At 37.8% G+C, this 12,069-nt stretch overlaps 1 protein-coding gene across 3 annotated transcripts in view; it reads left to right on the top strand.

The window, feature by feature from the left end:
* LOC148021335 (Tetratricopeptide repeat (TPR)-like superfamily protein) overlaps positions 1-5,573 on the top strand; it is a 101,256-nt gene extending 95,683 nt beyond the window's left edge. The window contains exons 15-19 of one of the 3 annotated variants that reach the window (XM_087699209.1): positions 2,614-2,733; positions 2,822-2,960; positions 4,202-4,245; positions 4,332-4,574; positions 4,649-5,573. In XM_087699209.1, the coding sequence (XP_087555335.1) occupies positions 2,614-2,733; positions 2,822-2,960; positions 4,202-4,245; positions 4,332-4,574; positions 4,649-5,446 (1,344 nt within the window). In that variant the 3' untranslated portion in view covers positions 5,447-5,573. Of the gene's footprint in view, positions 1-2,613; positions 2,734-2,821; positions 2,961-3,243; positions 4,575-4,648 lie in introns of those variants that run through there. The other 2 variants (XM_087699211.1, XM_087699210.1) reach the window with 2 other exon arrangements.
* The last annotated feature ends 6,496 nt before the right edge of the window (positions 5,574-12,069 follow it).

The raw sequence follows: 12,069 nt of genomic DNA, 5'->3' as shown, positions 1-12,069 counted from the left end.
CTCTCTCTCTCTCTCTCTCTCTCTCTGTGGCTTCTCTATAGAATACATGTGCTTGGGATACCATCAAAGATGATATGGGAGATCATTGCACTGTATGAAAGTTGTGGGACAATTTAGATGCCCATGTGTTTTGTCAGATGAAGTACAGAGCACTATGGGGGTGAAGTTGGGCTGCCCATCATCCTTGACATACTTTGGCCTATACACTGATGAGATTGCTGAGTTTATAGATAGAGGAGTTGGTAGTGGTGGTGCATCACTAGTTGGATTACCAGTCACTCTACTCCTTTATGCTGATGATGTCATCATGATATCTGACTCACTGGTGTGACTACAATGCAACATGGATTTCATTAGGTGATTTTTGCACAGAGGGGGACTCTCAATGAATTTTGGAAAATCCAAAGTCATAGTCTTTCACACTTCTAGATGGGTTATGAAAGAGATGTTACTTACAAAGGCAACCAGATAGAGGTGATAGATGGGGAATGTACCTATAGAAAAACATCCATATCATGTGCTCAAAGATTATTGAAAACCCTCTTTACTCACACAGGCAATAAAATGACCTCTTCTTCTTAAGAAACCTATGGGTTTTTCTCAAATTGCAATTAAAAAATCCCTTTCTTAGATGTCATCCTATAAATTCATCCAAATATTGTGAAATAAAATGACCCTTTTGTTGATTGCATGTGGTACACTCAGTTTTTGAGGTACTCCTCTTGATGAGACTCAAAGGTGTACTCGGTTATCACCTTCAATCGCACAGGGAGTTGTTTTTCCATGAGAGAATAAGCCCATGATATGCTTACAACATGAGGGTATGTTGCACCTGCAGAAATGTAGTGACATTGTCATCATGCCCATTTTCAAGAACCCTGTGCAAAAGGATGGCTTTTTCATATATTAGTCATCCCAGCTATGATGTATTTAGTGCATGTTTGGGCTCCTAGCATCTGCACTTAATGACTGACGATGGTTGGAGAGACTTCCAAGGTAATTCATTGTAAACTCCTAGTGCCGCATGAGATCATCAAAGCAAAGCCTGTAGTACCCTCCATGGTATTGGAGGCTCTATTTCAGACCATGACTTATATCAGACATGTCAGATCCATGAGCCTGGACAGGCTACAATGCCAAGCCCTGCATAGGGTCATCACCTGTCATGGCATGATGCAGTGCTCCATTGGTTTCAGATCTGGGATTGGACATCAACAAGTTGCCACCCTTTCAGTAAGATGAGAACACTCTATACTCTTAACTCTTTCAAGATGAGAGAAACATAGTTTTGAGACGTGGGATCTGATACAGCTGCATACTCTATACTCTTGGGTGGGTCCCCTACCCCCAAGGCATGTCATTATCAGGTGACCATGTTACATGGATGTGCATATGCCCCTGCTATGAAGACTGATATTGTCCAGATCAGAGTATCATCACATGTCCTTGAGATTAAGGTAAGTAGAGCAGCATGGGTAGCTACAGGTTATGCAAGCTCTGCCATGAGAGAGAGAGAGAGAGAGAGTCAGGCGAGCAGGTTATGGTCCATGTGTGAAAGAACTACAGCTAAGGGCTTCCGACAATGCCGCCTCTTGAATCTGCTCCCAGTGGGCGATTGACTATCCTGATAGAGATGCCTTGGTCTTTCCCTCAGGGGGCTACAGAGGTACAAGAGGGGCTTCTACACATGCAAAGCCAGAGATCTCAGCCACAGATCACCAGCATAAGCTCTGCCATTGAGAGAGAGAGAGTCAGGCGAGCAGGCTATGGCCCAAGTGTGAAAAAACTACAGCTAAGGGCTTCCAACAATGCTGCCTCTTGAAGCTGCTCCCAGTGGGTGATTGACTATCCTGATAGAGATGCCTTAGCCTTTCCCTCAGGGAGCTACAGAGGCACAAGAGGGGCTTCTACACATGCAAAGCCAGAGACCTCAGCCACAGATCATCACCTTATTTGCACCTTTCTGGATGTATGATATATTACACCTTGCCATGCCCACTCCATGGAGCTAGTAACAAGTTACTCATTACTCATGAGTCACCATGATTGTACTCTTTTAGCATTCTAGGATGCATTCGACTAGACTTAGCTTCATTTCAAATTTTACATCATGTGAAGAGAGACAGATTCTTGTTGTATATTGATTTGTCTTACAGGCTGATTTTGGCATTGAGTAAATGATAGTAAATCTTCCTTCCTTCCTTCCTTGTGTGTGTGGGGGTGATGCATCCTTCAAAATCTTTGTTGCTTTCTGTCAGTGTATTTGAGCATGCTTTTTCTCTTGGTGAAGGTCAAGTTTATTTACTTTTAGTGGACTTCCGTTTTGTATGTAAAATCTATAAAGAAAGTTTATTATACCTGATTGGTAATTCAGTCGGGCCTTGTAATAGACTTCCCTTTGTTGCAATGTTTTTTGTTTTGGACATCCTGTACAGGGCTATTTTTGCACTTTGCCTCGGAATACTTTGTCCCAAAAGGATTCATAGACTTACCTTTCTTATTGTTGTTGTTGTTGTTATTGTTATTATTATTATTAGGTTTTTGGTTTTTTTCTTTTTCTTTTTTGGGGGTGTTTTCAAGATGGTTCTTCATAGATCTGTTTTCTGCATCCAGGTGCTAGAGTTTGTTCAGTTTAAAGAGAAATTACAGCATTCACATAATCTGCTGGTTGTGAAAGCTGAGAATAGAATCTTACAACTCAAGAGAAAGGCGGACGATTTAGATGGGTTTTTGGTGAGGATGAAACGTGTGCTTTATGCTTATGACAGGTTTACTTATGACATTTGAGAAGGCTTACTTTGTTGTTGTCTGAGGTTGTTAGAGGATGTCGGAGGAATTAGGTTATGGGTTGGATGGCTTGAGCTGGGCAGCAGATGAAAACTTAGGAGCTGTGTCTTTCAATGAAGCCTTGGAAACTCGCCCCTGGTGGTCCCCATTACCTGGTGAAAGTTTCCTATTAGGTTAGTGCATTGTTGTGAAAGATAATTTCAATTTTAACTTCTTAAATGCAGGATTGATTTTGATTGTATCAACTTGGGAGATTTGTTGTTGTTGATTTTTTGTTTTTGGGCAGGGTTAAAGGGTGCGGTGGGATCTTAAGTTCTTAAATATAGAATTGATGTTGTATCAACTTTGAGAGAAGTGAAAAAAAAGACTGGATTATTGTCAAATCCATCTTATTCCTCTACCTATTTTTCCAACATCTAGATCTGAGTTTCTGTAACATGACTTCTGGCATTACAGGTCGTTTCCTGAAGGCTGAAGCCCATGACAAAAATTGGGTGTTTCATATTCTCAAAATGTAAATGTTTCACCTAAGAGAAATACTTGGAGTTGATGCCGTAGGAGACTGGAGCAAGATTGAAAGTTACAAAGGTGTAATGAAGTTGTTGATGGCCCAATTGACGTGTTCTGAGACATTGCCTTTTGAGATGCATCTTCATTTGTGTGGGGCAGGTGTTGAGTCCATGATTGCTGCCTTCAAACAATCTAACTTTTCGATAAACAGATTGGCTGTGGCCCTAGTATAGGTTGAGCAATGGATGTGTTAATACATCAAGCTTCCAGATAAGAGTACTGATTTTGGCATAGCTCCAGATTGGTATTGCTTTTGGTTTACTGCTGGATCTGAACCATTAGAACTTGTTTCATCCTCACGAATAAGATAAGGATATGTTTTTATGTAGGATTAGAATCAATGAAAATCCCTTGTTGATCTCCTTTGGAAGCTGTCATATCTGTGCATAGGATCAATGCCAGTGTGGTTCGTACCTACTCTCTTGGCTAATATTTGGAGAGGAGTGGCCCTCAATTGGAGATTAAAAAAATAATCAATCAAGCCAGTTGTTTTGAAATGATGTAAACGTATCTTTGCAGTTTGAATTGCGGTTGGGGAATTCACTGTTTTTAAGTTGTTCAAGCTTGTGAAACTGTAACTAGTCAGACTAATTATCAATTTGATAAACTGTAGTTGATGTAGACAAGAGTAAGGAAAAAATTTAATAAAGTGTAATTGATCAGGACAAGGAAAATCATGTTTTCAAGTTGACAAGGCCCTCAGAGTAAATGGAGGGAAAACTGCACAACACCATGATGTATTAAATTAGAAAGTGAGCTGTTTCACTGTTGATTTCTTGGCTAAGAAGTGCACATTTGAAGTTGGGTTATAAATCTTGTGCAAACTTCTCCAAATCTTGTACAGGAAGGACCAATAAGCCTGTGACATGGCAATATGTGGAGACAGAGGTAGGAAATTCAAACTTATGCTTAGCAATAAGCATTAAATGTAGGATGTGTAATCTTGCTTCTTTTCTGTTATTCAAACTTGGCAGACACAACGTTTACATAGGCAGAAGGTTTGGCGCTCAACTCTTGAAAGGAGGTGTTTATTACCCCGATTGGTAATTTTAAGCATGGGAGCAGTTAGAATTCTTAAAGATGGAGAAACGGGTATTCAAAGCAATCCTGAGGAACTCAGATCCCTTGCTGAAAGGTTTGGAAAGACCCTTGGTCTTTCCTGGGAGGGAATGGACGATGTGCTGATTGCTGTCTTGTCTTCAAAGTCACAAGTGAAGGTATGTGTATTTGCTTATTTATATTATGCAGTACCAGTCAGCTTTGGCTCATATTTTGATGTTTCATTTGTCAGGATTTGGAGGTGGAAGCCACAGATTTCTTCTCTTTAGCACTCTTTTGGACTGCCTACCAGATGGCATCACATCCTTTTGACATGGCGCTGCTTAAAGATCCTTCGCTGAAATGCCCAGATTTGATGAACAGTTTAGCAAAAATGTTTATTGATGAGTTGATAAACACTTTTAAAAGTTTAGACACAAGCAGAGCATCATTCTCCTACTGTAACACGGTTTATTCCTGGTCCTCACTTCCTTCATTGTTTTGCCTGATAACGGAAGCATTCACATGGTATAGCTTATGTCTCCAAATGTGGCATAGAGCTCTGCAGCCAAGTGCAAAATTGGGGAAGAAGAAAAAGAAAGGTTCGGTCTTGATAGCTAAGGCCGACAGTGCTGTGGATAGCGATCACAGTGGACTTACTGAATCCATCAAATCTTCTACAGACATGTTCTGTGCTCATTTGGAAGCACTGATCTCATTGCTTACTTCAATGTTACAAATCCCAGAAGCAAATGAGGTGGAGCTTCAGCTGGAATTATTAGAAAAGGGCAGGCATTCCGATTTGGAAGCCGCCACAGGTATTGTTGCTAGGCCAGGTATGGTGATTAATTTGGTAGAGTCTTGCTATAACATGAGTGATGAGTTAGGTCAGGGAACAGGTTTCACTCCAAGAAGTTGGAAGGCTGACAATTTTCTTAGAAATATAGTGAGTAGCCAACGTGCTATGCTATATGCCATCAAGGATCTGTTGGTTGTAAGAGTGCAAGCCCTTAGAGGTACAAGCCAGGTGTCTACTACAAAGACTCTGTAAAATTTCATTGCAATAATGCATGGGGTTTTCATGTCTATTTGCATGAATATTCATGACAACACTTTCAACTCTTTATATCCTTTGTTTGGTTGCAAATGATGTGAGTCACTGGACAATTCTTCTTGTTTGTTTGCCATGTGATTAAATTCTACTGTTATGCCATTTCAGGCAACCAGCTTTGAAAGGAAAAACCATGCACCCAACTTGATTAATGGTTTACAAAAAAAGATGACCTTGTGCAACCATGCATGCATGCAGCGATTGAAATAATTCCTGAAATTTCTGTGAAGCCATTGGCTGACAAAAAATTCAGAGGTGTGAGAGACACCCATAGATAATATCAAAGCAATTTTGTAGTGAAGGCGAAGGCCGAGATCTGGAGGACTTCTTGGCGGTGCTGCTTCACTGTGAAGAGCACCAGGGCTATGAGGAAGTGTAGAATGCGAAAAGGCACTTCACCTCCACCTGTGTCATTGTGCACACTCCAGGGCTCAGTCAGGGCTGTTTCTCTGTGAATAGAACCTGGGCTGGGTGATCATCTTCCAGAGTGTCGTCTCATTAAATGGCATTCCTGTGCTCTCATAGAATTTGTCAGATCAAATGGCTCTCCGATGTTGTTATTGTTGTCCATCTCGTCCTTTCTGGCTGATATTTCATTAATAATGAGATTTCAGAGTTCAGATTATAACAGTTGGTGCTGCAAATTCCTCATTCGAGCAGTGGGAGAATAAAATTGTTTGGCTATATCTAAGGCCCAGAATGCCGTCGATAGCTTGTCAATGGGCGAATATGCTGAGGAATTAGGAGTGTCCCTCCCAAGAATGACTCGGAAGGTTAATGGCATGCAGGTGGTAGTGGCCAGGCAAGAGTGTTTGTATCACTACTCCTGGAAGACCTTTCTTCCAACCCGTAAAGTCATTGGCAAAAGTTCCAAACACGACTGGTTTTGCTACTCAAAATCTATACGGAATTTCTGGTTTTACCATAATACATAATCGAAAAATTCACTACGTCAAAATTCCAGCCTGTATATATAAAGTTCCGATGTTACCAAAATTCTACATTAAAGAAATTGATTGTAGCATTTGAGTTAACCTTGGACATCGTGAGTGCATATATTGTCATTTTGACAAGTTATGAGCTACTCTTTCCTAGTATTTGAAGCTACGCTAAGTACATAATTTTACATTAAAATTTAAGTACCATGAGGTTGGTGAATATATAGTGTATGGGTATCCTTGATTTATAGCACATAAATCTTTAGAGCATGAATAGATACTTGAGTTTGATACACACTTGTCCATGCTTCTCCTATACATGTTAATACCTTGAATTCCATAACTAGTGAAATGAACTTAGTGTATCTTGAATTAAAATACCAAGAAAATAAAGAAACAACATGAGGCAATTAGCCATAGCCATGCCATAGTTGAACCTTGTATTAAACTAGATCACAATGTAGCCATAGCTAAATTGAATCAATATACAATGAGAATCATGATGAAGGTTGCTCCAAAAAATCCGTCTCTTTCAATGGTGGGCATTGAGTATCCACCCTCAATGTTGGTGAGGAAGATAAGAAATCCTCAAGATCCAAGAAATGGAGAAGTTTACAAATGTGCAAAAAGATAATTTACATTTGCACGCTCTTGCCTTTTATACTCTAGCCTAAAGTAAGCTAGATCCCTAAACGAAGGGTATGAAATTTATATTATTACAATCCATCCCTACTCAAAAGTTTTATCTACAAAATTTTGAAGAATGAAATGGTAAATGGATGGTAAAAAAGAAGAAATGAGAGGCCAATGTGGAAGTAGCCTTGTAGAAGCATCACCAAGGTTCAAAAATTGGAAATTTGGTGTGCTGTCCTAAGTAGGATAGTTGTAGAAAATGGCCTATAACTTTGGATATAAATATTGGATTAATGCCTATGGATACAAAAATGAAGTATATTTCATAAGGTATCAATCTTATAATCAAAAGTCAAATTTGATGATGATAGGCCAATTATTTTCGACATAGAAATTTAAAACAGCAAGTTGTCCATTGCTCAGTGAAGTATCTCTTAAAGAAGCCATTAAAATTATTCCAAATATGAAGCATATTACCAAGAAGACTCATCCATAGGCAAACCCTTCCACTTGACAAAATATTCCATCATAATATGGTTCCTTATAACCTTCTCTTGCTTGGCAACAATCCTTTCGGGCTCAAAAAACGATCAACCCATCCTCATAAAGGGGAGGTAGTTCTTCAAGGACTTGATTGACAGGGCCGTATACTTTTTGAGTTGAGGGACATGAAAAAAAATGTGAATGCGTGTGGTTGAAGGTAAAACAAGTTGGTCAGCAAGATCTCTAACTTTCCTTGTGATTTGATATGGACTATAATAGCCATGACCAAGCTTATTATGTCCCCCCTGAAAGAGATGCATAACAAGATTTAGGTACCTTCAAGAATACCCATTCTCCGTCATCAAAATCCGTAGGCTTTCATTTATCATCCGCATAAGATTTCATAGTCTCTTGTATCTTTCTAATATTTTCCTTGCATTACTTCATTAAGGCTTCCATCTTTTCTAACTCTTCTCAAGCAAGAGGATTTACTTCATCGTGAAACAATGTTGAAGGTACTTGGCCCTTGTATCCATACAAAATCCCAAAATGGTGACATGCCTACACTCATGTGATATATACTCTTGTAACAAAACTCTACGAGATGAATCCAATGATCCATGCATTTTGTGTCATAAAAGAAGTGTCTCAAATATACTTTTAGCCATTTATTGACCCGCTCGGTTTGTCCGTCTATTTGTGGATGATAGGTGGTACTTGGAGTTAATTTGGTTCCCATGGAAATGAAGAAACTTTTTCAAAAATTTCAATGAATTTTGTATTCCTATTTTAAAAAAATCTTCATAGATAAACCATGAAGTCTAAAAATTCTTTTCATGAGTTGTCTCACTTGTTTGGTTGAATACTAGACTTTGGTAGATATGAAATGAATTGATTTGGTAAGATGATCAACCACAAAAAAAATACTATTGCAACCTTGCTTAGTGGTAGGTAATCTTGTAATAAAATCCATGCTTATGTCAGTCCATGTACGATGTGGAATGGGTAATGGTTGAAGTAGATCATTAGGCAACACATTTGAATTTCTATTCTGTTGACATGGTAAGCATTGCATCACATAATCTTTGATATATTTCCACATCCTTTCCAATAAAAGCATTTATGGATCTTATCAAAGGTCTTGAACAATCTAGTATGCTGCCTTGCCAAAGGAGAAGAATGCATCTCCTGTATTGCTTAAATAATGTTTGAGGAGTCATATATTGGTGCACAGATCGGATGCTGTATGCGTGCGTAGCGAGCGCTCGGAAGGTCCCCAAGAACAAAAGAACTCTACTTTAGCACAAAAAACAAGAGAGAAGACTTGCACGACATGAAGCAAAAGACTAATTGGGTACAATCTCTCCCCATGCCTTATGTGAGCGCTTCACAAAGCATGTATTCGATATATTATTCATCTCCAAGCTAAAAAAAAATAGTCCAATTTACAATTAGCACGCTTTAGCTTTTGTGTTTGCTTTTGTTCCACTAAAGATTTAAAGCTATTGGACGTCCAAAGAGTCAGACTGTGCCCAAATACAATGTCCAATAACAAATATTTAAATCACATCTAAGATGCACGCCCATCAAAAATGATAATTTCTTCTAAATAACTTGAATACACATTATCACCCAGTACTTCCCAATGCCACCGTTGCCTGCTTTACACATCAATTGAAGCATTCACAATTGTTAGAAAATAATAAAATTAAACCGATAAAAGTGAATACCTAGCAGTCTTCAGCTACAAAATAAATAAATTGGTTAGAACTTAATTCTAACCTTAATTTATTACGAGTGCACACTCTAAACTCATAAACGTCAATTAATTTAAATATGTATTTTATGGAATCACCTGCTATGGAATCACCCACTTACACATTAAATTAGCAAGATACTCGAAAAGGACAGGCGTCCCCATCGAATTTTTGCACAAGGAATCCACCTTGTGTATGAGCCCCAACAACAAATATAATTTTACGGAATCCACCATAAAACCTCACGGAATCCACTGTGGAATATGCCTTATGGTATCATACCCCCGGGGTGGGATAGCAATTGTTCTTAATTGCTATTAGGTCAATGTGGAGCCAGCAGTGAGGGGTAAGCACTTAGCCTCGAGCGTGCACCTATTGAGCCTCTTCAACAGGATGATTTTTAAACTTATCCAAATATCTAGAATATCTATGGCCAATTCTAGTTGTCATAAAGTCAATATCTAGAATAGTTTCAGGTTCAAGGATCTCAGTTTCTTCTTTTAGCAAAGGAGGGTTTTCATAGACAAGATATACTGGTAATTGGCCTCTAAAAGGTTGTAACAAACTAATGGAAAAGTGTTGTGGATTTTCCAGTGTTGTAGTAATTCTAGTTTAAATGCATTGTCATTGATTTTGTGAATGATCTTGAAAGTTCCATAAAATCTAGGAGCTAACTTTACAATAGGGTGCTTGTCAACACTTTGTAATCTTTGCTTTTCAATAGGTAACCAAACATAATCATCAACTTTGAAACTCGTAGCTTTTCTTTTCTTGTTGGCTTGTTTTGTATATGATTGTTGGGCTTTCGCAATCATATCTTTAACTTCATAAAAAATAGTAGCATGCATGTTAGCAATATCATCAACAACTTAAACTTTGTTTGACAATGATATAACAGGTGTAGGTAATCTATATCCATAAATAATTTCAAATGGTGCTTTCTGTGTAGCTGTATGTGGTGTGTTATTGTATGCAAACTGAAGTAAATGTAAATGTGCATCCCATGTTTGTGGTTTTGAAATTGTGTATGCACGCAAAAGATCTAAAATGGTACAGATAGTAGCTTCTGTTTGCCCATTTGTTTCAGGATGAAATGCAAATGAAAAATCAATCTTTGTTTCTAAATTAGCAAACAAAGTAATCCAAAAATTATTGCAGAATCTAGAATTACGGTTAGAAATAATAACTTTTGGCAAACCATGATTAGTGAAAACAGTTTTCAAGAACAATTGAGCAGCTTGAGATGCAATTAACGTTTTCTTGCATGGAATGAAATATGCTTGTTTGCTAAACCTATTGACAATAGTCCAAATCATGTCATGATTAGCTTTAGTATTAGAAAAACCTATGATAAAATCCATTGAGATCTGTTTCCATGGTCGTTCTAGAATTGGTAAAGGCATTAATAAACCATATTGTTTACCATGGTGTCTTTTAACTCTTTGGCAAATTAAGCATTCAAATACAAAGTTAGATATATAAGATTCCATGTGTGGCCAATAAACATCTTCAATCAGTGTACGCAAAGTAGAAATAATTCCTCTATGGCCTTGGTATGGGGGACAATGAATTTCATGCAAAACAAATGATCGAAATGGAACAATTACACACAATTTTTTTTCATAAAACATAAATCCATCAATGTAAGACAATGAATCAATGGGAATCCAGTTATTTGCAACTAATTTATTCCAATCAGCTTGAAAACTAGGGTCTTGGTCGTAGGTATCTTTCATAGGGAGAAGAGAGTCAAAAGATATCACAGAGATATTATGAATAGTGGGTTTTCTACTTAAAGCATCGGCAACAACATTCTCTTTTCCGGGTTGATATTATATGAGTGGATGAAAACTTTGAATAAAAGCAGCCCATTTAATGTGTCGGTCAAATATTTGTGGTTGACTAAGGAGATGTTTAATGCTTTGTTGATCAGTTTTGATCATCAATTCAGATCCCATTAAATAGTGTTTCCATTGACGTAAAGCTTGTACTACAGCTAGCAATTCCTTATGATAGGTAGAATACTTAAGTTCAGAGGGTTTAAGTTTGTAGCTAGAGTAGGCTATGGGATGAGAATCTTGCATAAGGACTGCTCCTATTCCAGATTCACTAGCATCAATGACTACTAGGAAAAATGGTCTATTTGAAGTTAGGTAGTCGCAATACAGGAGCATGAGTTAAACCATGTTTCAGTAAATCAAAGGACTTTTGTTGATTGTCGGACCAATGATACAAAATGCCTTTCTTTAATAATTTTGTCAAAGGTAATGCAAGGAGTGAAAAATTTCTCACAAAATTTCTGTAAAAGCTGGCAAGATCTAAGAAAGAACGTAATTCGTGCATATTTTTAGGTATCGCCCACTTCAAAATTGCTTCTATATTTTTAGAGTCAACTTTAATACCTTCAAATGAAACAATATGTCCTAGGTATTCAATTTGTGTTTGGAAAAATGTACTCTTTTCAAGATTAGCATATAATTGATTCTCTTTTAATAAATTGAAAACCAAGGATAAATGTTCCTAATGCTCGTTCTCATTCTTACTGAAAACCAATATGTCATCAAAGAAAACAATGACACAATGCTGATACTTCAAAAATATGCGATTCATCATACGACTGAATGTGGCTGGTGCATCAGTTAAACCAAAAGACATAACAAGGAATTCATAATGTCCAAATTGTGTTCTAAATGTAGTTTTGAATATATTAGATGTGTCCAATCTTACTTGATGGTATCCAGATTTAAGATCT

This window comes from Lygodium microphyllum, chromosome 18, assembly GCF_053477565.2.
Source record: "Lygodium microphyllum isolate KBCC chromosome 18, Lygodium_microphyllum_v1.1.10, whole genome shotgun sequence".
Taxonomy (NCBI): domain Eukaryota; kingdom Viridiplantae; phylum Streptophyta; class Polypodiopsida; order Schizaeales; family Lygodiaceae; genus Lygodium; species Lygodium microphyllum.
This window is presented reverse-complemented; position numbering and strand designations above follow the sequence as displayed.